General features: G+C 41.9%; 1 protein-coding gene across 2 annotated transcripts in view; it reads right to left on the bottom strand.

Annotated features, from left to right (window-relative positions):
- Nucleotides 1-23,108: 23,108 nt before the first annotated feature.
- Nucleotides 23,109-27,955, bottom strand: part of LRP12 (LDL receptor related protein 12) — a 107,398-nt gene continuing 102,551 nt past the window's right edge. For both annotated transcript variants that reach the window (XM_074943963.1, XM_074943964.1), the window contains one exon: nt 23,109-26,952. In XM_074943963.1, coding sequence (XP_074800064.1) covers nt 26,086-26,952 — 867 coding nt within the window. In that variant the 3' untranslated portion in view covers nt 23,109-26,085. The remainder of the gene's footprint in view (nt 26,953-27,955) is intronic.

Raw genomic sequence — 27,955 nt, 5'->3', positions numbered from 1 at the left:
AGCAGGGGTTTCACCAATTTCTTTTAAAATATTTAAATAGTGACTGTGGGGCCACATTTTCAGAATAATGACAGGTTTCAGAGTAACAGCCGTGTTAGTCTGTATTTGCAAAAAGAAAAGGAGTACTTGTGGCACCTTAGAGACTAACCAATTTATTTGAGCATAAGCTTTCGTGAGCTACAGCTCACTTCATCGGATGCATACTGTGGAAAGTGTAGAAGATCTTTTATACGCACAAAGCATGAAAAAATACCTCCCCCACCCCACTCTCCTGCTGGCAATAGCTTATCTAAAGTGATCACTCTCCTTACAATGTGTATGATAATCAAGTTGGGCCATTTCCAGCACAAATCCAGGGTTTAACAAGAACGTCTGGGGGGGGGGGGTTAGGAAAAAACAAGGGGAAATAGGTTACCTTGCATAATGACTTAGCCACTCCCAGTCTCTATTCAAGCCTAAGTTAATTGTATCCAATTTGCAAATGAATTCCAATTCAACAGTTTCTCGCTGGAGTCTGGATTTGAAGTTTTTTTTGTTGAAGAATTGCAACTTTCATGTCTGTAATCGCGTGACCAGAGAGATTGAAGTGTTCTCCGACTGGTTTATGAATGTTATAATTCTTGACATCTGATTTGTGTCCATTTATTCTTTTACGTAGAGACTGTCCAGTTTGACCAATGTACATGGCAGAAGGGCATTGCTGGCACGTGATGGCATATATCACATTGGTGGATGTGCAGGTGAATGAGCCTCTGATAGTGTGGCTGATGTTATTAGGCCCTGTGATGGTGTCCCCTGAATAGATATGTGGGCACAGTTGGCACTGGGCTTTGTTGCAAGGATAGGTTCCTGGATTAGTGGTTCTGTTTTGTGGTATGTGGTTGCTGGTGAGTATTTGCTTCAGGTTGGGGGGCTGTCTGTAGGCAAGGACTGGCCTGTCTCCCAGGATTTGTGAGAGCGATGGGTCATCCTTCAGGATAGGTTGTAGATCCTTAATAATGCGTTGGAGGGGTTTTAGTTGGGGGCTGAAGGTGACGGCTAGTGGCGTTCTATTATTTTCTTTGTTAGGCCTGTCCTGTAGTAGGTGACTTCTGGGAACTCTTCTGGCTCTATCAATCTGTTTCTTGACTTCCGCAGGTGTGTATTGTAGCAGCCCCCCAACCTGAAGCAAATACTCACCAGCAACCACATACCACACAACAGAACCACTAATCCAGGAACCTATCCTTGCAACAAAGCCCAGTGCCAACTGTGCCCACATATCTATTCAGGGGACACCATCACAGGGCCTAATAACATCAGCCACACTATCAGAGGCTAATTCACCTGCACATCCACCAATGTGATATATGCCATCATGTGCCAGCAATGCCCTTCTGCCATGTACATTGGTCAAACTGGACAGTCTCTAGGTAAAAGAATAAATGGACACAAATCAGATGTCAAGAATTATGACATTCATAAACCAGTCGGAGAACACTTCAATCTCTCTGGTCACGCGATTACAGACATGAAAGTTGCAATTCTTCAACAAAAAAAACTTCAAATCCAGACTCCAGCGAGAAACTGTTGAATTGGAATTCATTTGCAAATTGGACACAATTAACTTAACTTAGGCTTGAATAGAGACTGGGAGTGGCTAAGTCATTATGCAAGGTAACCTATTTCCCCTTGTTTTTTCCTAACCCACCCCCCCACCCCCCCCAAGACGTTCTTGTTAAACCCTGGATTTGTGCTGGAAATGGCCCAACTTGATTATCATACACATTGTAAGGAGAGTGATCACTTTAGATAAGCTATTGCCAGCAGGAGAGTGGGGTGGGGGAGGTATTTTTTCATGCTTTGTGCGTATAAAAGATCTTCTACACTTTCCACAGTATGCATCCGATGAAGTGAGCTGTAGCTCACGAAAGCTTATGCTCAAATAAATTGGTTAATCTCTAAGGTGCCACAAGTACTCATTTTCAGAATAGCTCAGCTCCTGTTTAGGCAACTAATAAGGGCCATATTTTCAAGAGTGCTGAGCCTTGATGCTCCCTCTATGATGCTTATAGCCAGATTTTCAGAAGTGAGCAGTATACAACGTGCTGAGCTATTTTGCAAACCTGGCCACTTATTTTGCTGTCTGAATGGGAGCTGAGCTCTTTAAAAGCTAGTGTTTAGTGCTGGGGTGGTGGCTCTGGAGTCTGGCTTTACTCAGATCAGGGACAGCGTAAGCAACAGCAGTGCAGGCTTCACTGCCACCCACACAGTAGGCTTCTGGATTAAGGCGAACCTGGGCCCCAGGCAAAGTAACAATTAGGGTCACCTCACCACTGCACAGGGCTCCCTTCCAACCCTAACTTGTTCTGGCTGCTCCTCTTTAAAATGAGACCACCTCACTGAATCCATTCCCTATAGGGTCGTGGGGGACTGGCATTCCTACAGAGCCCATTTCTTGGAGGATGTGGGGGAAGGCCTTCAAACTCAAAAATTCCTATGCTCTGGGAAAACCCTTTCACCCCCATGCAAGGGGAGTAGCTATCCAAAGTCCTTCTGTTTAACTGAGAAGCCCTCACAGAGCTGTCTGGATTGTGGAGGGCCCCTCTCCCAATCTTGCCCGCAGGAGGCCTGCTTCCCCATCCCACCCCAAACCCATCCTTCTTGTCCCACAATAAGATCAGGTAGTGGCAAAGCGGTACCACGCTGCCCCCTTGCCATTCTTCCCCCAAGGTACTTGCCATGTCTGGGAGACCTTTACTGGGGGCAGGGCAGTCAGGACTCCTGCTCTTCTCCCCTTTTGGAATGGCTACTTCCAATGGATGGACTTCACTTAAATGGAAGGAGTTCCATTCTCCTGGATTCAAAATGGGAAAGGCGTGTTAGGAAGGCATAAAACTAGGGAGGAAAGGAGAAAGTTACAGCTTCATGCTGGAAGTGGAGGATGGTTAACACCTCACAGAATCAGGTCCTAAAGGAAGAAGGGGAATGACATTAAAGACTGAAAAATGGCTGCGTTATTTGTAAATATCTGTCCAACAAGAAAAATAAAGGGAGCTTGGCCAGTGAGGAAGCAATGAAGACCTTGTAAAATAGCTGTTTATAAAGCACACGTTAGAACACTGGGATAATTTTAACACAACACAATTACCCTCTCCTGCTAATATGTTTCCTAGTGTGACAAGGTAACTAGCTAAGAACTTAAACCACTGAGAAGTGCAGAGGTGATTGACAAATAGAATAATGCACCTTGAACCAACAACCCACATTTATATCTAACTCCACATAATAAGGATCTAGCTATAAGCTGAACCCCGACAAAGCGTGGGAGCACTGCAGATGTGGTCAGTCGTTCATGACCAGTTCCACCAGGCCCAGACAATCTGTCACGTAGAAAGGGATTTGATCGATCTCTACTGCCTCAAACATAGAGGACTGTAGCATGGTGCCTGCAGGATGAAGAAAAGAATCTAAATCCCACTGGCTTTCAATGAGGCACACTTCTAAGTGCCTAAGTCAATTAGGTGCTTTTGAAAGTTTTACCCTTGGAGCTAAATATATTGCTGGCAGATATCGAAGCTCTGTCCATTTATTTAGCTTACATAGACAAACAAGAAAATCTTGTATCAGCAACATTTACGTAAACTTGGTAAATGTTTAATATGGTCATAGTGCAACAGCACCTTGTTGGATTGGCCTGAATTACCCCCACTGGATAGAAGTACCTCCCACTGGACCCTGCAGGAAGAAAATTCATCATCATCTCCTGTTCCTGATGTCTTTCTCCTAGGGTGGATTTTTATTAAGCTCCATTGCCTTCCAGTGGGACTTGTTCTCCTACATCTTTTGAAAATCCCACCTCAACGATTTTTTCCAAACTTCCCTTCACTCAATTTAAAAATTGTCTTTATTATATAATCAGTACCTGACCCTGTACTGTGTAAAAGAGTTTGTTGTTAAGCAATGTTTGCTCATACTACACTCTTACACCATAATTCAGTGATTTGAGAGACTGTGTAAGAATAATTTGTGCCCTAGCATTTTTACTTCTCTGGAGCCACAGAAATATTGATAAAGTAGACATGATGGAAAGAAAGATTTAAAAGTCTAACTTGAATCAGACTCATGGTTTTGTGATCAGGAACAAAGTAAGTATTCTCAGGAAACTATACTTAGACATCTCTTGCATGACAAATACCAAGAAATATTAATAGGCAGAGAGATTGTGTTTTAGAGACCAATTTAATTGCATGATCTCAAAAGAAAGGCAAACCCAAACTAGATTATTTCTTACCAACAAGGACTCAGTTGCTGTATAACATTCAACATAGTCTAAGGAATGGGTTTATATTCATGCAACATTCAACGTAGTCTAAGGAATGCATTACGTAAGGAGGTGGTGGAATCTCCATCCTTAGAGGTTTTTAAGGCCCAGCTTAACAAAGCCCTGGCAGAGATGATTTAGTTGGTGCTGGTCCTGCTTTGAGCAGGGGGTTGGACTAGATGACTCCTGAGGTCTCTTCCAACCCTAACCTTCTAGGATTCTATGAGATGTGAGTGTGAGATTGCAAGAATTTAGTTTGTAGGATTTAATAAATCTAGTGAACATAATTTAAGGTGGCTTTGAGGCTGTACTAAGGTGGAAGATATTTCAATTCCTCTGAAAGGGATATATGCTCTCAGAATCCACTGATTTGCTCCATCACAGCCTAACTTTCAGATAGGCATATTATACTTTCCAGGGAAGAAGGTTCTGAGCCGACACTCAGGGATTAGTCAGTGGTTAACCACACTGCATCAATATAAGGGCTAGGGAGGTGTGATGTAGGAATCCCATGGTGCCAAGTGGAAGAGGATGCAGAGGGCTTTACAGGGAGCTCCTGCATTGTATATCTGAATAATATTTCACTGAAGGGTGGCATGCAATGTTTTTCCAGGAGCCGGTAGCTCACTGGTCATCGTAATCATTGCAATGTATATATTGTGACAGACCCAGACCAGTGGGGTACAGGAGTCTGGTAGAAGGCAAATATACTGGCCACTGGATGAATAGTTTTGTTCCCTGAGTGACCAGAGCAGGGCAGGGGCTGCCCGAGAGCAATCAGGAACCTACTAGAACCAATTAAGACAGGCAAGCTAATTAAGACACCTGGAGCCAATTAAGAACTTACTAGAATCAATTATGGCAGGCAGGCTAATCAGGACACCTGGTTTAAAAAGGACCTCCCATTAGTTAGTGGGGGCACATAAGGAGCAGGGAGTGAGAAGGCATGCTACTGGAGGACTGAAGAATACAAGTGTGATCAGGCTTCAGGAGGAAGATCCTGCAGTGAGGATAAAGAAGGTGCTGGGTGAAGGCCATGGGGAAGTAGCCCAGGGAGTTGTAGCTGTCACACAGCTGATACAGAGGACAGTGTAGACAGCTGCTATCCACAGAGCCCTGGGCTGGAACCCAGTGTAGAGGGTGGGCCCCAGTTCCTCCCAACTCCTGATCAGACACAGGAGGAGTTGACCTGGTCTGTGAAGAACACCAGAAGGGAAGGTCTAATTTGGAAAGGGATCTGGCCTGTCCCCAACCCACTAGGTGGGACACAGAGACTGAGGGGATTGTTCTCCATTTCCCCCATGCTGGCCAGTGATGAGGTTAGCTGAGTGAACGGTAGGTTTGAGCCTCTAGCAGAAGCAGCCAAACTGAGGGCTGCCGTGAACCTCTGAGGTGAGCAAATCCATGCAGTGGGTGGTGAGTGAGTGCAGGACCCACCAAGGCAGAGGAGGAACTTTGTGACACTATATGGATAATAATTAAGGAGTTTTGTATCTATATTAAAAGATATATGTTCTTAACGTCTTGCCATCAAAGCAAGCCACCAGGAGGTGACATGCCTCAGCAATGTTCCTTTCAGGCAGGAGGTAACAGATAGCTATCTCCTTCTCTGGTCATTTGTTGTACTATACACCTATTTGCGTACAAGCTACAGGTGAAATAAAAGACTGTGAAATCTATGAGAAAAGAAATCTACAGGCAGAAAAAAACAGCAGGGGGTTGTTATTTATTCAGAAAGGCAAAGAAGCTTGGGCTGCAAGGAAACATGGGATCCTTCACCTAGGCACAGACAAAGCTGTCTAAGGCTAAGGGCAGGTGGGAAGTGTCATATTAAGTCTTCACCACATGTTTCAACCTGTGAATGGCCAGCCTCACCACTACCGCATTAATCGCCTTTGTCTACTTCCATTTTTATGCCTATTTCCATAATGCCCCCTATTCATGGAAAACCCTCCCAGTGCATCACTTTCCCCTCATTCTTACCATGCAACTCATTCAAAAACACACAAGCGTCTTAAGCATTGTGGAAAGAACCTACTAATTGTCCTGGGTTTGGGATCAGGCTCTATATCACACAAAATAAAAATAAAAAGTTACATTCTATGTTAACCTATCTTCTGTATCTACCAGTGTGCTGTCTTACCTGTATCTGCCTTTGATTTCAAACCCGAGGCAGACAATGTCACCGTGCATGGCTTGTACCAAGCACATCATCAGCATTAAATGTATAAGTCTTTATTTTGTGTCAAAAAAGAAAATCAACCTTTTGTTGGTGGGATCTGACTCTGATGAAAATGAACATGCGTTGGTCTGCACTGCTTTGGATCGTTATTGAGCAGAACCCATCAACATGGAAGCAAGTTCACTGGAATGGTGGGCAAAGCATGAAGGGATATATGAATCTTTACCACATTGAGCACATAAATATATTGCGACACCGGCTACAACAGTGCTATACGAATGTCTGTTCTCACTTTCAGGTGACATTGTAAACAAGAAGTGGGCGCATTATCTCCTGCAAATGTAAACAAACTTGTTTGTCTGAGTGACTGACTGAACAAGAAGTGGGACTGAGTGGACTTGTGGGCACTAAAATTTTACATTATTTTGTTTTTGAGTGCAGTTATTTTTTTGTACATAATTCTACATTTGTAAGTTCGACTTGCACAATAAACAGATTATGCTACAGTACTTCTATTAGATGAATTGAAATACTTTTTTTTTTACAGTGCAAATATTTGTAATAAAAAATATAAAGTGAGCATTCTACATTTTGTATTCTGTGTTGTAATTTAAATCAATATATTTAAATATTTTGGATGGTTTCTACATTTTCAAATAAATGGTATTCTATTATTAACAGAGTGATTAATCATGCCATTAATCACGATTAAAAAAATTAACCGGGCAATTGTGATTAATTTTTTTAATTGCTTGACAGACCTATTAAAAACCTTTGTTATAGCAAGTCAGGTACTGGTTTCTATTCTTGCAAATTTAGTCTCTTCCTTCCTTAATCATAACTGTGTAGTCATTATCAACTGCACTGGAATAAATGAGAGCAGAATCTGACCCAGGAAATCTACAGTCAAAATTTATCCCAGTTTAAAAAAAAAAAAAAGCTAGGAGTGGCAGAACTAATGTGGCTAATAAGGGAAGCAAGAAGCAGAGTCAGAAAGATATACAATCCAACTGGGACACTGGAAAGATAAAAAACAAGCATAAAAGAGGGAAAAAACTTTTCACAAACCAAAGGAACTGGTCTCATCAGTAATAGATACACTAGAAGATCATTTCCTCTGAGCATCTGCTGTAGGCTATATGTATCTTCTAGATATGTTGTGAATTTGGTCCTCAGACATAAATAAAATATGTTTGCATAGTATTTCTCCAGGTCCACAGAAAGTGGTTACATATGTACGTAGGCAGTGTGACAGAACATTGCAGAGAGAAATAACTTTTGACTAAATTACGTATCTATGACAGCCATGTAGGACATCTATATAATTCTCTTTAGCCTTCACCATTCAGTTTTAAATACATTTTCTCGTTACTTCAGTGCATGTGCACTATAAAAATATTCGTTCTCATGAACAGGTGCTGCACTATTTTATTTGAATCAGCAGCCAAAGGTGAAGTCTCTGTTCTAGTACTATTCTTTTGCAGTTTTAAAAATATTATTTCTTCTTTCATCGTTTTGATCTCTGAAACTACTCAGGAAAAGAAAACTCTCTCACTTGTTTGGCGAGATGATAAACATAAAGTGGCAACAGAATTTAACTTTTTTTTTTAAATCAGATTTTTAACTAAGTTTGCTGAGCAGTCAGTAGCAGCCATTTCAAGGGTGCTTCCTTGGAGAACAAGCCACAATTGGTTGCGGGGTGGGGGGAAGAATCACAGAGACTATCTGCACTGGATTTTTTTTCTTGTTCCTTACAGGCTCAGTCCTGCTCCTGTTTAAGTCAATGGGAATTTGGCCATATATTTCAATGGGATTGGACTTTATTATGCAACAACTTGCCTGATCCACTAAGACAACTCCTATATTTCTAAATTTAAAGGTGATACATTTTTACACAATACTCCTTTGGAACCTAGTACCACAGGATGTTCTTCTGGCAAAGACCTTATTACGATTTTTTTTTTAAAGATTGGATGAACAATATCTAGTTAAATGAAGTAGGATAAAAACTTAAGGGATGTCAGCTCATTAACTGTGTAATTTTATGGTCTTTTTATAATTGCCCATTATGGACGTTTTTACACCTTCTCAAACATCTGGTACTGGTTGTTGTTGAGGCAAGATATTAGTGTCTGTCTTGTGACAGTGTTGGGCCGTATGGCTACAGGAGAGTAATAGAAGGCAGATATTTTAGCCCCAGGTTAAGTAGGTCCCTTTTCCCTGGGTAAGGTAACAGGAAAGGTTCCAGAACAATCAGGAACCTTCTGGAGACAATTAAGACAGACAGGCTGATTAGAGCACCTGCAGCCAATCAAGAAGCTGCTAGAATCAATTAAGGCAGGCTAATCAGGGCACCTGGGTTTAAAAACGAGCTCACTTCAGTTTGTGGTGTGAGTGTAAGGAGCTGGGAGCAAGAGGCACTAGGAGCTGAGAGTGAGAATGCATACTGTTGGAGGACTGAGGAGTACAAGCATTATCAGACACCAGCAGGAAGGTCCTATGGTGAGGATAAAGAAGGTGTTGGGAGGAGGCCATGGGGAGGTAGCCCAGGGAGTTATAGCTGTCGCCCAGCTGTTCCAGGAGGCACTCTAGACAGCTGTATGCCACAGGGCCCTGGGCTGGAACCCGGAGTGGGGGGGGCAGGTTTCCCCCAAACCTCCCAACTCCTGGTCAGACACAGGAGGAGTTGACCTGGACTGTGGGTTCATGTAAACGGCCAAACTGAGGGCTGCCGTGAAGCTCCAAGGAGAGCAAATCCGCCAATAAGCGCAAGACCCACCAAGGTAGAGGAGGAACTTTGTCACAGTCTATATTATATAACCAGTATACATACATAAACACACACACAAGATATAGTAAACATTTAAAAACTGACCTCCACAACCCCTTTCCAACCTGAAAAGGCACTCCATTGGTTTGCTACAATAACATGGAAGAAAAGATAAGCAAACTTGCCAAATCTTTTCCATTATATCCTAGGTTTTCTGACCCTTAGTCTCTAGCATTGCTATCCCCAACTCACCTGTCTCTTGGGGAAAGACAGATAACCAGGGCTGCTGCATGTACTGTAGGACAACCTGGTTCTTCAGTACAGTGACTAAACTCTGCCTCCCTTTCATTGGATTGAGTGCTTCAGTTTGCAGTGAGCTGGTTGAGGAGCAGCTGATCCTACACCCTATTCCTAGTGCTTGGAGTGTGGGAGATTGAGCGTAAGAGTGCTGCAACAAGCAAGGAACAAAGGTACCAAGAGCTTGATAGGATCCACTGCATGAAAAACAATGAGAAGACATTATGCTCTTTTGGTCACCCACTTTTTAGTGGCAAGGAATTCCTCCCATCAAGACCAAGAAAACAGTTTAACTCAAGAGGCAAAGTTCTGGGCTCCTAGCTGTTATGGAAAAGCAAGACTCACCAGATCTGCAGGCTGTTTCTCGAAGGGCACAGTCAGTCAGTCAGTCAAAGTGGACACATTTTCACAGAGTATTCCTGGAAATGGGATGTGTTTACGTGAGGGGGTTCATCCACTAAATTATCACCATGAAAGCATAGTCACTAAACTCAGTCTTGCTTGAAACTAGAGTATATGGGACCAAACAGTCAATTAAGCAAAGGTCATCCAGCATCTCTCTTTATAGAGGGCTTGATCTCAAAACCATGACCTTTCCCCTAAATTCATCTATTGACAGGAGGAATAGAAGAATGGCCATACTGGGTCAGACCAAAAGGTCCATCTAGCCCAGTCTCCTCTCTTCCGACAGTGGGCAATGCCAGGTGCCCCAGAGGGAATGAACAGAACAGGTAATCATCAAGTGATCCACCAATACCCAGCTTCTGGCAAAACCGAGGCTAGGGACACCATCCCTTCTCTAGCCTGCCACAGGACAATGTTGGAGAAGATGCTATTAGGAAGTAAGATATTCCATTTGCTTAGGATTGCACATTTGCCTCTTCCTCCCCACCATTGTTTATACCACTGTAGTATTAGACTCCCATCCATTTCCTTGAATAGAACTAGATATGTTCATGGAGGATAGGTCCATCAATGGCTATTAGCCAGGATGGGCAGGGATGGTGTCCCCAGCCTCTATTTGCCAGAAGGTGGAAATGGGCGACAGGGGATGGATCTCTTGATGATTACCTGCTCTGTTCATTCCCTCTGGGGCACCTGACATTGGTCACTGTCAGAAGACAAGATACTGAGCTAGATGGAGCTTTGGTCTGACCCAGTATTGCCATTCTTATTTTCTTGTCTCCAGACTTGCATCCAGCTTCTGCTACTGTCCATGGTCCTTCCCAAGAGGCCAAAAGAAAGGGATACGTTCAATCATTTAAAATTTTACTTTATTATCCTGGCTGCAAACCTTCTACATCCAGAACCAGCAGCTGAGGATTACGTTTGTGCCTCTGTTGCTGTTGGGCACAGCACATCCCCAGGAACATGCCTGTTTCATTCAGTGGCTTGGGCAGTCACCCCAGCACTTTTGGGATTCTCCCTGTGAGCTGCCCTGCAGGGGAGCTATAACAGCATAGGTCAAAGTAGGGCATTCCTGAACTGAATCTAAAGTTCTGACTCTCCACAGACAACATCCACATTTATATCCTTTCCCTGGAGAGACTTATCCTTAGTGTTTGGATCTTAATCTCAATAGCAAACTATTATTCTTCTAAATGTTGCCTAAACAGACATTATTAATTGCCAATAAGAGCCCCCAAATGAGACTCCTTCCACACCTCCTCCTGCCCTCCTATACTCAGCTCATATTTACCCACACACTGAGGAATCCCAGCATCTGGAATTGTTTTGGCTTTCAGAATAAATGCCTACTATTGCCTGAACACTGTCCATCTCAGAAGGACAACTTGTTTACAGAATCCTATTTGTGTATTCATCTTCTCATCTAAATTTTAGTCATTTCCTTCTTTACAGCTTCTCTAAATCACAGCTTCGCAAACATCAGTTCATTCAAAATACAGTGGTTTTTGACTGAAATACAGTCTTCATCTGGATGCCAAATTAGAGATATAGTTCTTACCCCTCCTCCTACCTCTATTTCTGTCTTGGCACAGGATCTTGCAGATTTCTTCCAAGACAACATTGACAAAAAAAAAAAAAGAAAAGGAGTACTTGTGGCACCTTAGAGACTAACCAGTTTATTTGAGCATGAGCTTTCGTGAGCTACAGCTCACTTCATCGGATGCATCTTCTGCAGTTTCCACGATATGCTATGCATCCGATGAAGTGAGCTGTAGCTCACGAAAGCTCATGCTCAAATAAACTGGTTAGTCTCTAAGGTGCCACAAGTACTCCTTTTCTTTTTTCTTTTTACGAATACAGACTAACACGGCTGTTACTCTGAAACCTAACATTGACAAAATACAACATGATCTTCCTTCTCACTGTCCCTTCTCTTCCTATGACTCTCTCCTACTTCTACCTGGTCTCAGATACAGAGGTTTGTCTGCTCCTCCTCCTCTTATGCCTCCATCTGCCTCAGTGACCCCTCCCCCATACCTTCTCCCTTGTGCCCACCTCATCCCCTAACTCTTCTCAACCTTTTGTGCTCCTTAAGCTCTTTCTCCTCATAATACAAACATGTTTTAGTCTCGCCCCATCCTTGACCCCACTTATCCTTCTCCCTTTAATCTTTTAGATCACTTTTGCTATTTACAATTGCTATTCCTCTCCTCCAGTTCCACCCAGGACACTTTCTAATTCAGCTTCTGCCCTTTGCGCTCAACAGAAACCACTCTTAAAGTCTCCAATTATTTCTTATTCAAATTCCAGAATCCTCAGCCTTTGACTTGTCTGCTGTCTTTGATACAGTTGACTGTGCTTCTTGAAACCTTGTCCTCCTTTGGTTTCTGTGACTCTGTCCTCTCTTCTTCTACCACTTTAATCACTCATTCAACGTGTAGTTTGGAGGATCTGCCTCATTCCCACCCCCATCCAGCCTACTGGGGGGGGGGCCTTTTCTCCAGACCTGTCTCTTTCTGTGCAAACTAAAATCTCAGCCTGTTTGACATCTTGTGGACATCTAGCCATCAACTCAGGCTCAACCTGGCTAAAAACAGAGCTCTTATTCTTCCCCACAAGCCTTTCCCATTACCTGCTTTCTTGATCACTGCCACTCAGGCCTGTAATCTGGGTGTTATCTTCAATTCAGACTTCTCTAGGTCTTCACAGCCAGGCTATGTCTAAATATTGCAGACTTTTTTTTGCACAACAGCTCTAAGACAACCTTTCCTATCCATCAACACAGCTAGAATTCTTGTCCAGGTTCTCATAATCTCACATGTTGGCTACTGCAACATCTTTCTCGCTGGCCTTGACAAATGTAAACTTGTTCCACTGATAGCCATTCAGAATGCTGCTGCAAAGATATTTTTCCTAGCCCATCACTTTGACCACATCACCCCCTCTCTTTGCATCCCTTCACTGACTCCCTCCTTTCTATCATTTCAAACGTAAGCTACTCATGTTCACTTTCAAGGCCCTATCCCCATTCTATCTATTCTCTCAGTCACAGTATTGAAAAGTTGACCCCTGCCTCCGATCAGCCTGTCGGACTCCATAGCCCATTTGTTCAATTCTCAAGCAAGCATCTTTGTGCTTTCTCCCATGCAGCTCCTCACACTTGCAAGAAGTTCTTGACAACATCCACAAAACAAATTCCTCCTCCAAAACTTTACTTTGCTGTGAGGCCTACAAAAAAAAAAATAAAATACTTGACAATGGTTGGGCTGAGACCTCTGCCTCAAATGCTTACCAGTACAGTCTGTTTCCTTGTACTCCATCTGTCTGCATCCACCTGTTACCTCTTGGTTTGTATTTAGACTGTAAGCTCTTCAGGGGCAGGAACAGTCTTTTTTCCCTGTGTTTTTACAGTACCTAGACACAATAGGATCCTGGTCCATAACAGGGACTCCTAGGTGGCACTATCCTCACTACTCCTTCCTCCTGTTCCATCATCTGGAGTTTGGTCAAGCATCTGCCATCTTAATCTGCCCAAAATCAACACTAAGGTCCACTCACTTACCATCTTTTTTGATGCCAGCAATCCATTGCTTCCTCTGCTTTACTCAGGGTCTCTCTTTCCAACCACCTTCTCCTGCCATGCTATCTTCATTATGTCTTCTACATTCATGCTCCATATGTGCCCAAATCAGTGAAGTTAATAGGACAATACTGATCAGGGAAGAAATCAATATACCGGAAAGGAAATTGTTTGGCAAATGATGAATTTGTGGTAAATGCTACTAGCAACACAATTCTTAGAATTAGGAAAGGTTCCACAGTTGATTAAGGATAGACATTTTAAATTTATACTGTCCAAACTGAATTTAAAGACATGCAGGAGATAGATCCAAATGTCAGACTAAGTGTCAAAAGTGTTTGGTGAAATTAGAAACCTAGGATCTGTGACACTACCTCCTAATCATGATGTTATTTACGTAAAACATGTGGCATCTCAAAATCCTTATATGTTTCATTTGCACTGTTATTACCCATGTTTGACCCAGATAAGCACGTATTTGACCAAACTGCTGCTGTCCACTCCATAGGTCACCTAGAAGACATTTATAAGGAATGACTGAAAGTACCTCTTCTGGTGGTGTATCAAGACACCCAAACATGGAAAGTCACACAAATTGCCTGTTCTCAGAGAGGGTATCAGTGGATCTGTAGGTGTACTGTGTTTGAAGAAACAACCCTACTATGTGGCCAGGTCGAAGGGTAACCACGGAACCTAGTGAAAGTCAACACGACATCGGTATTATGTCCAGTGCAACTAACCAAATTGAAATCTCCCAGAGAGCTGGTGACCTACAATGGAGAGGCACAATATCGTGTAAGAACTAATCACAAAGATTTTTATTATACTCAAATTAGGTGTGTGGTCACGACTCCAAACTTTTGTTTTAAGCCCAAACTACATATGATTATTGGGCATATGACAATCTCTCCTATACCTGGATTTGAAAACAAAGACTTATTACTAATTCAGATTCTCAAGATCTACACAGAAAAGTACCCCAATCCTTCTTGCAGATACACCACCATTAGATTTAGTTTAAACAGAAAGGAAAAATTCATATTTAATTGAAATTAGTAATACCATGGATCAAACAGAATAAACACTGAATAAGTTATTTGATGGAACAGATGAAGTATTGACCACCCTTGTAGGGATGGAAATTGGTTGGAAGGAGTGGATTGTTGTCCACAGTATCCTCACTAGGGGAGTTATTTGTGCCTTATGTTACATGAGAGGAAAGATTAGGACATTAAGTCAAGAAATGCCTAGGAACCAGCTGTGTTCAGTACACCCTATTTCCATTCCCCTTCTAGCCACAGTTAGTTCACTGGCAGCATCCATAGCCGCTGTAGAGAGGAGCATTTATGAAGAAATGCATAGCATAAACTTGCATCAAGTACCAGAACCTCCATATGCTTTGTATGTCATTAACAGCCCATAGAAACAGTATGTCAACCACCCAAGCTTCGGTACAAAGAAACAGCCAGCCCCTAATAAGCAAAGGATACTTATGTGTAACATGTAAGTTTTTTAAGTTATGTTTGTACTGAATTATAGTGTGTGCTGTGTATTAACATGTGAGAGAGATGGGGTTATTTTTCCATAATATTCACCCTATCAAGGGGGGTGGGGGGGGAGACTTGTAGACAATTATTTCACTTAATCATTTAATAGAGGATTTATTGTTGTGATTAATCACATATTGATTATATTAAATGTGTTAGCTATATAAGCAAAGTAAGGGTATAAAGCAAGGTATACAGGCTGAGGGCTGTAATATTTCAGCTTACCCATACGAGGCCTAAGCACTAGAGACAAAAGTAGGTGACTTAGGAATAACCCTGTACCAGTAAAGTTACAAGATTACTGTACAGAATGTGCAAATGGGTAATGCTGAGATCCAGAAAGGACATACTAGAAAAAACTAGAGGTCAGACCAGGAAAGGAGGAGAGTGAGACTGGTCATGGAAAAATAGGGTTATTGGAGAGAGAAAAAGGATTAACACTACTTAATTATTGAATCAGAAACTTTTGACTGAGCAGAAAAAAATTATTAGTAACCTATTCTGTAACTGTTGTTCTTCGAGATGTGTTGCACATGTTCATTCCATTTCTGGTGTGAGAATTCCCAGTGCACCAGCTTCAGAGATTTTTTTTCCCTTAGCAGTACCTGTTGGGGCATTGCATATGTCCTCTGATGCCTTGTGCTGCTGAACGAACTAATATAAAGGGGAAGGAAAGTGGGTCATAAAGGGGCATGTACAGCACACATAGAAGAATAACAGTTACAGAACAGATCAGTAACTTTTTAATTCTTTCAGTGATTGCACATGCCAATTTAACTTCAGGTGACCCATAAGTAGTTCAATTAGGAAGTAGAATTGGAGTCTACCTGAATAAAGACCAAAGCACTACATGGCCAAATCTAGGATGATCTCTATTCTGTTGAAAGATGGTATGATGAGATGCAAAATTATGTACTGATGGCCAAGTTGCAGATCTACAAATATCCCCCATAGGTACTTGAGCTAAAAAAGCTGTAGATGCTGCTTGTGATGTTATTGAGTCTGCTTGATGGAATCATGTTGGCTATGTTGTAGCACAAATACATGTAGGTGGAACTCCATGACAAGATTCTTTAAGGTGACACTGGAAGACCCTTTATCCTGTCCACGACTGCGATAAACAGTTATGAGGATGACCTAAATGGCTTAGTCTAGTCCAAGTAAAAAGCTAATGCTCTCTTGACATCCAGCATATGGAGTCTCTTCTTGCGAAAAAACCTCTCACCTATGTCTGAGCTATTGAAGTCCTCAAATCGTGGTTTAAAACTTCAAGGAGCAGAGAATCCTCCAGCAAGTGACCCGTGCTCCATGCTATAGAGGAAGGCGAAAAACCTCCAGGGCCTCTTCCAATCTGCCCTGGAGGAAAATTCCTTCCCGACCCCAAATATGGCGATCAGCTAAACCCTGAGCATATGGGCAAGATTCACCAGCCAGATACTACAGAAAATTCTTTCCTGGGTAACTCAGATCCCATCCCATCTAATACCCCATCACAGGCCATTGGGCCTATTTACCATGAATATTTAACTACCAAAACCATGTTATCCCATCATACCATCTCCTCCATAAACTTATTGAGCTTAATCTTAGAGCCACATAGATCTTTTGCCCCTACTGCTTCTCTCGGAAGACTATTCCAAAACTTCACTCCTCTGATGGTTAGAAACCTTCGTCTAATTTCAAGTCTAAACTTCCTGGTGGCCAGTTTATATCCATTTGTTCTTGTGTCCACATTGGTACTGAGCTTAAATAATTCCTCTCCCTCTCCGGTATTTATCCCTCTGATATATTTAGAGAGAGCAATCATATCTCCCCTCAACCTTCTTTTGGTTAGGCTAAACAAGCCAAGCTCTTTGAGTCTCCTTTCATAAGACAAGTTTTCCATTCCTCAGATCACCCTAGTAGCCCTTCTCTGTACCTGTTCCAGTTTGAATTCATCCTTCTTAAACATGGGAGACCAGAACTGCACACAGTATTCCAGGTGAGGTCTCACCAGTGCCTTGTATAACAGTACTAAAACCTCCTTATCCCTACTGGAAATACCTCTCCTGATGCACTCCAAGACCGCATTAGCTTTTTTCACGGCCATATCACAATGGCGGCTCATAGTCATCCTATGATCAAACAATACTCCAAGGTCCTTCTCCTCCTCCGTTACTTCTAATTGATGCGTCCCTAGCTTATAACTAAAATTCTTGTTATTAATCCCTAAATGCATGACCTTACACTTCTCACTATTATTTTCTGTGCACTACCTCCAGAAAAGCTAGCATGAGTCTTTCAACACAGCTGGAAGACTTGTTCCCAAGCTGCAATGTAGATATACCCTAAGTGTTTGCAGGATCAGGGCCTTACACCTGTTCCGTTAATTAGCACAACAAACCCGGAAGCCTCAAATTTAACAATATTCTTAAGCACATACTTAAGGTTTAGCAAGTGCCTAAGTAGCTTGCTAAATCAGAGCTGCAGTTTGTAAGCTCTTCACAGCATAAGACATCATTTACCTTTTAACACACTGTGGGACCTAATGAAAACAAACACCACCAGAACCCAGTAATGAAATTCTGTCCTCAGGAAGAACTCCCAAAGAAGCCAACAGGAATTTTCCACAGTAAAATCTGAACAACAACTGCTGGATTTGGCCTATTGTCTGTAAATCATTCTGAAATACTTTAGGAGGAGAAATGCTGCAAGGGATAGAAATGATAAATATTTCTTTACACAAGGCTAAGGTTTAGGAAAAAAATATGGGTGTTTATGTTAATATAATAAACACAGTCTGAGCATGAGGTTTAGGAAAGAAAGCTGGTAAGTGTATTGCCTGATTGATATGGAAAAGAGAAACTACTTTGAGAAATTTTGGACGAGAGCATAAGTATATCTTGTCCTTGTAAATGACTGCATACAGTGAGAGGGGTCGGGGATGGTGGTGGTGGTGTCAGATACCAGGGATCTCAATTCTCCTATTATCTTTGCAGAGGTAATTGCCACCAGAAAAGCTACCTTCATTGAAAGATGAAGCAAGAAGCCAGTAGCCAGTGGTTCATATTAGCCAATTAGCTTTGTTAAGGCCAGGTTTAAGTCCCATATATAATCGGCTCAGACCTTTCAAGAACCTGAAAGGGATTGGAGAAAAGTGAGTGATTATCAATCAGAGGGTGAAAAGTGGACACAGCTGCTAGGTGAACCCTGATGGAACTAACAGAAAGACCATGTTCTTTTGGCTACAACAAATAGCTCCTATACAGCATGTTCTGGACTAAACACCTTTTTGCTGAGTTCGTAAAGAGAATTGTTTCCATTTCAACAGATAAGTGCATCTAGTAGAAGGTTTTCTGCTATTCATGAGGATGTTTTGCATATCCTCTGAACAGACCTCCTCCTGAGATATTAACCATGGAGCATCCAGGCTGGAAGATGAAGAGCAACTGGGTTGAGAGGAAGAAGGTGACCATGGTCCTCTGAAATCAGGACTGGTTCTGGTGGTAATGTGAATAGATATCTAGTTGAGAGGCTCAGCAGAGTGGAAAGCCAGTGCTGACAAGGTCATGCTGGTGCTAGGAGGATCATGCAAGCGTGATGCTGCTTCAATTTTAACACCAATCTGAGAATGAGTGGAACCAGAGGGTAAGCATACATGAGTTTGTCTCTCCAGGGCAACAGGAAAGCATCCACTAAGACCCTAGACTGTGACCTGCTCTTGAACAAAATTGCTGACACCTTCTGTAGTGACAAGTAAACAGTTCTGTGTATGGATGGGGAACTCCCCACCAGCACCAGGCTTAAAAAATGAGTCTCAATATATCTGGCTGGAAAGATTACTCATAATGACTGATGAAAAATCTGCTCAAGCAGTTTGCCAGACTATTCTGGACCCTCAGCAGGTGGGAGGCTGAGATGAGTCACGTTGGGGTTGCAAAATTCCCAAAGCAGCATCACCTCTTGGCACAGAAGACCTGATCTGGCCCCTCCCTGTCTGTTGCTGCCATGTTGTCCGTCGGAAGTAGTAAATTCCCTCCCTTGACATGGGGGAGGAAAGCATAACAAGCTAGATGAATGGCTCTGAACTCTTTCGCATTTATTGGGAGAGCTAAATCTTGGCCAGTCTGCAGATTCTCCAGGTGGGCTAATGAACCAAGGACAGAAGTGTCTGTAACCAGAGACAATGAGAATTGTGGGGGAACAAAGGGAATTCTCACACATACGTTAGTTGGTCCATCCACCAGTTCAAAGAGGCTAAGATTCCTGTGATCCCTGGAATCAATATGTCCACTGGGTGGCAAATCTAGGAATAAATACACTGAGTTTAATGAACTCTGCAACTTCCTGAGACTAAGCCTGGCATGCTGAACCACATATGCACATGAGGCCATGTGCCCCCAAAGTCTCTCAGTTCTTTACAGATGTGGTTGGATGGGCATTTAGGTGAGACGGCCAACAGCCTGGAATCTGGTCTACGGAAAGGAAAGCGCTGGCCACCATAGAACCCAGGACGGTTCAGAAAATAATTTATAGGAACAAGCGAGAACATTGACTTTTCCCATTGATCAGCAATCCCAACTATATGAAGATGGACTGATTTCTAGGCCACACTGAATTTTGCCTGGCACCTGGACCAACCTCTCACCAACCAGTTGTCAAGGTATGGAAAGACTTGTATTCCTGTTTTCCTTAGGAATGCAGCCACCACTGCCATGCATTGTGTAATACCTCCGGGGTCACAGACAGGCCAAATGGCAGGACTGTAAACTGATAGTGGGATTGATTAACCATCAACTTGAAGAATCTCCTATGGATCTGATAGATTGCCACATAGAAATATGCACTTCTCAAATTGAGAGAAGCATACCAGTAATCTGGATCCCCGGGAGGGGATAATGGATACCATTCAAAATTTTCTCTTTATGTATTTGTTCAGATCTCACAAGTCTAGAATGGGTCTGAGATCTCCCTTTGCCTTTGGAATCAGGAAGTAATGTGAATAAAACCCTTTTTCTCAGTGGAGAAATCCTCCTCTATAGCTCCCAAATGTAGAAGAGACTGGACCTCCAGGAGGAGGACAGCCTTGTGAGAGTGGTCCCTGGATAGGCAGAAGGAAGGAACTGAAATAAACTGAAGGGTGCATTCCAGTTCCAATCTGATTAGATTCCACTGATCGGTGGAAATATGGCCCCAAGCATACCAGTGGAATGAACTGTTGGAAAAAATGTGCATACTGGTAAAACAGCCCTCGACATGGCAGTAAAACCAACTGGCATTTCTGGTCTGCCTAGAAACACTGATAGATGAAAATTGAGAAGGTGTAGGTCTCCTCCTATGAGCCTTCACCTTTCTCATAGACTGATCAGGCTGCCTGGGTGTAAAGGAGCGATACCACTGATATGTCTGAGGGTGCAATGGTATATTTTTAGGGAGAGGAGTACAGATCCTTTTTAACGTCAATGTAGCCTCAGAGTATTAATGAATTAGAAACTTCTAGCCAGTTTATTGAGAAAAGAGGGACAGACTGTCAAAAGATCCTTAACAGTCTGTTGGAGCTCAAGCAGCAGACCCAATTACTGAAACCACGAACATCAATGCATCGTAATGGCAAAACCCATGGCTCTGGCTGCTGAATTCACCCTATCCAATACTGCTTGGAGAGAGATTCTAGCAGCCAGCTTACCTTCCTCCAAAAGAGCCTGAAACTTCTGCCTCATCTCCTCTGGCAGTTTGTCCATGACATTATAGACATTATTCCACGGGAGAAATCGTATTTTGACAGCAAAATGCTTGCTTGTTCAAGATATGAAAATGCAGACCAGCAGTAGACTAAACATTTCTACTGAAAAGGTCAAGACTTTTTGCTTCTCTTGATTTGGGGTTGATGCGGGCTGACCCAAGCATTCGCTCTTGCTCACTGTCAACAAAACCAACGAGCCAGGGGAGGAAGGGTATAAAATTGCTCATGACATGAGAAGGAATGTGGTACCTCCGTTTGGTTCCATTGGTGGCAGAGATGAAGGGTCCACCATAGTATATTTGTGGGCTTCAGTATGGCCTTATTTACAGGCAGAGCCACATGGAAAGGTACGGCCTATGCCAGTTTGTCCACCTATCTATGGGAGGAATCTTGTACTAAGTTCACTTGACGGTCCAAAGAGGAAGCCACCCTCTTTAACAGGTCCTGGTATGTCCTGTAGTCATCTTGCATAGGAGAGCACACCCCAGATATCAACGCCTCACATGGTGATGAGGTGGAGGCTTCCACAGGTAGTTGAGGAGTCTCCTCTTGAACTCCTTTCACAGGAGGCTTTGGCAATCAAGTTTGGCCTTGCTCACTATCGAAATCAGTAATGGGAGCAACTTTTTGAGTCTCTTCTCAAGAGCCATGGTGATGTCTGCATGGGGATCTGAAGGGAGGAGGAACCAATGAGGACCTAAGGTGGGAGGAAACCCCCAGCAGTTCCAATAATGTCATTGGTAGGCCACGGGGCCCCAACTCCTACCAGCTCATTAGTCTGAGTCTCTGGACCAGTGTGAACCCTCTGATTCATACCATAAATGTAGTCCTCAATAAAAGTGAATGATTCCTACTATCCAAGAATGAGGGACACAGGAGCCTACTTCTGACTCTGAGGAAGAGCCCAAGTCTCCTGAACACAGAAGCACCCTCTTGGTAGTGAGGTCTGGCACTGAGTCTCCAGAGACTTAGGCACCATGAAGAGCATGACTGCCTCTTGACAGTAGCAGGCAAGACACTGGGTTGACTGAAGCAGGCCATGGTACCAGGGGATGCAGCACGCCTGCAGCCTGCATATCCAATGGCCCCGAATGAGCTGACTCCTGCACCGCTAGGAAATCTGGAACTAAAAGGAACAAGAAATCTTGCATCACAATGTAAGCCTCCAATATTGTTGGCACAAAGAGGGTCCCCTGATGCTGCTTTTGTTGCATCAGAAGGGTTGGTACCAAGGGTTGTGGCAATGGTTGGCCTCAATGACACTAACCTTGGAGCAGGAGTCTATGACCCTGCCTGAGGTACTATTGGCACCAGGGAGTGCCTCCTCTCTGAGGACACACTCTTCCCTGCCTACTTACTGGCAGACATTGCTGGAGATCTCAATCTTTGGAGGATGAGTCCTCTTCAAAACACCCTGACGATGTTTCTTTCTTGGCATTGGGGAAGAGGCTCCAGGATTCAGTAATGTCTGGAGGAGCACTCCCTACTCAAGTCGACATGTTTGGTATTGACACCAAACAGGAAGGCTCTGAAGTTGGATGCAGGGCAGCCTCCATGAGGTGGTGACGAAGCCTTGTCTCTCCATCTTTCTTGGTTCAGGGCTTAAAGTTCCTGGAGATCTGGCACCTGTCCCGGATGTAACTGCACTGAGGCACTTTAAACATGAGAATGGTTGTCACTTACCAGCCTGGATTTCCTGCAGCTGGTGCAAGCTGCTTAAAGCCCAGAGACTGAGGCATTTCTCCAGTGCTGGGCATCACGAGTGGGAACACATAGATCTATTAGCTATACTATGAAACCACTACAAAAATGAGTACCAACTATATACAAGAAAACAATTTTCCTGAAGGGGGGCAGGAATTGCTAAAGTGCTCTGACTACCAATCACAGTTGGTAAAAAGGGACTGAGGGAGGTAGGGGGGTGGCTCCACCCTTTATACCATTGCACAGCAGCACGAGGCAGCACAGGGGGCATGTGCCACCCTAATGGGTAGCACTAAGGGAAAAATATCTCACACTGGTGCAGTGGGTGTGCACACACCTGAAGTGAAGTGAAATGAAATGGACTTGTGCAATCACTCAAAGAACCTGTGGATTAAGTCCCAGTTGCAATGATGATTTAACAGTCATTGATTTGAATAATTAATATGAATTTCCCAGAATAAGCACTAAGATTACCAGTTTGAACAAGCATAAACTTTGCCTGGGAGTTCTGATTTTGTTAGCACGGTAGTAAATAAAACACAACAATAATTACAACTCTAAGGAAGTTGTTTTATTTTCAGGGTGCTCTACTGGAATTAATTTTGGAGCAGGGATGGGTCAAAAAAATTCACTTGTATTCATGCACATGTTGGACTTGTAAGTGGAAACTAGATAAGTGAAATAGTTGTGCTACAGAGAGACTCAAGCAACCAACCTTATATTTAGGACTGCATGATAGATGATGAAAGACAAAATGTGGTATGTGAAAGGAATAAATTACATTTACATGTGAACTCATTCTACATTTAGAAACTTTGTCATGCACAGAAAATAGAAACCTCTTATAAAAATTGTGCAGTCTTCAGAGCTGGTAGATGAACGTGATGTCATATTTAAAGAAAATTAAATTATAAATAAAAGAAAATTATAAGTAAAAGGTTTATTTGACAGCAACTATGTATCTTTAACATTTCCTTCAGATGTCTCAACATTTGCGAAAAGACAAATAAAAAAAACACTTCATGATATATTTCCAGCAGTTCAGACGGAAACAAACGTGTAGAGGTACAGTTGTCTGCTCAGAGTGCTAATGATACCATTTGTATTCCCAGTAACAATGAGCTTGATAGCTACCCTTAAATTATGTTGCATTAAAAGCATTGTAACAGACTGTAAATAAAATCTATATTTTCAGTGGCTAATGTCCCAATTCCCAATCATATCCTACTCCCATGTTTTCTGTCTAATTGTTCTCCTTTAGAAAAACTGATCATTGTACTTCACTTCTCCCCTAACAAATCTCTATATGCAAACCTATAGACTTTAATAGAATCAATACTGTTCACTTGTTGTTTGTATGTATATGTCTGACGTTTCATGAGGCCTTGTACTAATGCTTGATAGGAAGCAGTTATTCAAACAGTTTCAGAATCACTTTCCAATGTCATTGATTCAGTTAGGTTTTTTTTAAAAAAAATATTAAAATACCAATTTATATCAGAACATGGAGTGAAGAGTTTACTTGGTTCATATGTATTTTAGGGCCAGTTTTTGCTGCACCTTATTCATGCTGCATAGTAACTTGCTCCGCAAGTAGTCCCGCTAAAATAAACAGAATATGGTATTAGTCAATGAGGATAAGGGCTGAAAAAACTGGAGCTAATGATTTGTACCTTAACACCTCTGGCACAACTGAATTTAATGCTTGCATTTGGGAACTGAAGAATGACTAATTTCAAAGAGTCCTCAACACCTGTACTGCACATAGGTTCCTCAAAGCTCAGTGTGCAGGATCATACCTTGAGCTGGATATATACCTGTTACCTCTTGAGAATAAACCTACAGGTTGTAAAATTTTGCTTCATTTTCTCAGATTGCTGACTGTGAATGAAGAGAGCGAGCAAGCGAGATATCTACTATTCAATTTTTTCTTTTAGATGTGTTTGTACTCCATAGATGAGGGTTTAAAAAAAAATAAACAAAAAAACAAAAAACAAGTAGATCTTTGGGTTTATCTTTAAAAAGTACCTCAAAACATAACAAAAATTCATTTTAATTTTGATACATATTAAAACATTTTAGTCAGTTCTGCCTGACAGCATAACATGACAGAAATGCACAAGACTTTAAACATGCTTTAAAATGACATTCAGCAAAGTATTTAAAATTTAATAAATAGCATACAGTCACACACAAATACATTTTTCATACTGAATCACTAAGCCTACTCAAAACAGACTGGCAAAGAATAAATAAGACAGTAGTTGACAATTTTTTTTTGTTTTTGTTTTTAAAAGATGTAGATTCCTGCTATCACGCTAGTTGCCACACATTTACCTGCTTATCACAAAATTGGAAATTATAAACAATTTTTTTCACTGATCTGTTTTGCTCCAACTTGTAATTTTACCAAAAAAAAAAAAAATTTACATGGATATACTGAAGGGTTTTCTTTCTTTTTTTTTTGAACAACCAGTCTGAAACCAAGTAAATCAATTTTTTTAAATACAATGAATAAATAGGGATTTAGTCAAGGAAATTCAATTGTAACAAAATGCAACTCCCCAAGAAAAGAGCCATGGAAATATATAGCAATTGCAATATTAGAGAATAGTACTTAAAGTGATAGTGCTTGTGCACTAAGCTCATTAGAGACCTCAATATGATTTTAGTGCAAATCCCTTGAATCCAAATAAGCTTTATATCTATATTACTAGGGAAAGATCTATTACCAGTTGGAATGTATCCTGTTTAGTAATGTACCTATATCAGATATTTTTAAGAATGCATATTGTAACATCTTCAGTTATTTGATTTTTTGTCCTCAAACTGAGATAACGAATGACCTGGGATTTTATATCCTACTTAGTTGTACCATATTGGATTGCAATTTATTAAATGTCAGATTCCAATGTTATAAAGACTATAAAAGGGTTTTTGCCATTAGTTTATCTAATTATACCTAAATTTGATACATCTCTGCATTTTGAACTTTTGAAAGAAAAAAGTGTTATGGCGAAAGTCTCTCCCTTTGAAAAAGTTCACATGATGTAATTCAAGAATATTTAGACAAAATGTTATATAAACCTCAAAAGGAAAAATACACATTTTTACATTAACAATCCTTACCAGCATTTAGTATATTAAGTTACAAGTATGTTGGCAATAATACAATGGATTCAATTTCCAAAGGAAAAATTCTGTACAAATTAACCTGTTAATATGGGGTAAACAAACAGGCAGTCAATAAGTCTTGAGTAGCCATGTTTCTATTATGAACTACAGTACCAGGATAAACTAATTTGAAACTAACTGGATGAACCCTGGTTACTTAAAGAGTAACTCATTTATACTGGATACATTTATTCCGAGTCATTAAAACGTTCACTTTAGTAGTCCAGAATTACCCAGTATAAGAAATGTTTATTTAACCACACAGGCAAAAACATGTTAATCACATGATTTTACCTTGGACTTTTTAAAACTAGAATCTAGTTTTCTTAACTATGAAGTACAAAACAATGACTGATATTGCTCCAACTTGTATTCAATCTCCCCTATTCAATCCGTACCTAACAAAGTAACAATGCCTCATCGTCACTAGTTTCATTTTTCAGTGCTGCTTCTAAGCAAGTGTCGGGTATCTGGGCAGTGTGTACAATACCACAGCGCTCACATGGGCCATCTCGTTTACATGACCTTACTCCATGATGCATTGCACTGTAAGGCTGCCTAAGCCCTTGTCCTTGATCTGAGGAGAGATCAAGCAGGGGTCTTGAACAGTCATTCATATCAAAGTCTGATGCTACATCAGAAACTGGAATTAACATTTCAACATCGTCATCTTCATCTCTTCCACTTACACCATTATCAAGCTGTCTCAAAGGACTTTGGTTCTGATTTACTGAGCTTGATCTCCCTAAAGTAAAGCGTACCCAACGTAATCCTTGAGTCATACGACTTAGTGCACTAGTGAGCTGGTGGCGTGCTGGACTTGCACTTGGGGGTTCTACACTTGTCATTTCTCTTCCATTATCTGTATTACCACCACTGGTATTCTGAGCTGAGGAACTTCCACATGCTCCTACTGTTGCTTCTATTGCTGTTGCAGGTGGAATTTTTTGAGGCAAAGTGGCAGCAACACCACCAACTGCTCCTGCTGTGTCTCTTCTTTCATTTTCTGTGTCTGTGTCATCAGATTCAACTGAAAATAGACTTCTGTGAGTATTACTTCTTTCAGCTTCTCTGCTAGTACTCTGACTGGCAACAACATCATCTCCATCTGCTGAGACTACTGCCAGTGATCCAGAATGACGGGACCTTGCAAAATTAAAAATTCGATTCCAAATGTTACTTGACCTGCCAGCAATCGGAAGTCTGATTGAGGTAAATCCAAGCTGAGATCGCACTGCTAGTCTCAGGTTTTCCAAAACTGAAGCCTGAAAAAAATGACACATAAATTAGTCACTGAGAGCTGACAGTGTGCCAGAAAAGGAGGAAGATACAGCTCCTGCCCAAAGGAGCACACAACCTAAATGAGAGATGTTAGCATATAGGCTTGTTTGTCAGCCTGAGATAGAATTTTGGGTTTGACTTTTTTATACTTTTATATATTATACTAATATGTATGAAGAACAACGAACAAAGACACTGTGTTGCATTTCCCACAACCAGATGGGGCTTTTCGTACAATGGGAAGAGATAAGGGATAGAGCAGTTAAAAGTGTTATTGGGCATGGTGGGAATGTAATACATGAGCACACACACTTGATGACGCCATCAACTCCTTATCTCAAAGCAAGGTCAGGCAACCATTTGGTAGGGGCAAGAGAGGATGGGGGGGTACAAAAGGGGTGGGATGAAGACCCCTACTCAAAACCCTCCAGAACGGAACATGACGATAAGTTATAAGAGATGTGACTAGGGGCATGCATTCCAGGTATATCTGTGCCGGGTAAAAAGAAGGAATTGGGAATAGTAATGGGAGAATGGGGGACTGGGAATAGGGGAATGAGGAACAGGGACAGAGGCAAGGATTTGCAGCATCAGAGCTGGGAAGGGAGACAAAGGGTAAATGCTCTGCGGCACCAGAGCTGAAAACAGAACACTGGGAAGAGGGAGCTCCATTGGAGTGTGGAGCTAGGGGTTAGAAGAAGAAAGGGTTCTATTGGCATATAGAACTATATTTGGGGGAGGGGAAGGGGGAAACTATCACTGTATAAAGGTAAGCCTGACTGGTATGAAGGGCTTCGGAATATGTTTGCTTGGAACTAAACCCCAATAAACATCGCATTGTCTGCACTTCGGACTTCCGGTCTTTTGCTCTGTCTCTGCGTGACAAGAACCAGGAGAGAGGGTGAAGGGAAAGCCCTCTAACAAGAGAGATCTAAATCTAGGTGCTCAGATACTACAGTGATGAATTTGGGACAAGAACCTAAATTA

The sequence above is a fragment of the Natator depressus genome, chromosome 2 (genome assembly GCF_965152275.1).
Source record: "Natator depressus isolate rNatDep1 chromosome 2, rNatDep2.hap1, whole genome shotgun sequence".
Taxonomy (NCBI): Eukaryota; Metazoa; Chordata; order Testudines; family Cheloniidae; genus Natator; species Natator depressus.
The sequence above is the reverse complement of the archived record's forward strand: the minus strand, read 5'-3'. Positions and strand labels throughout refer to the sequence as shown.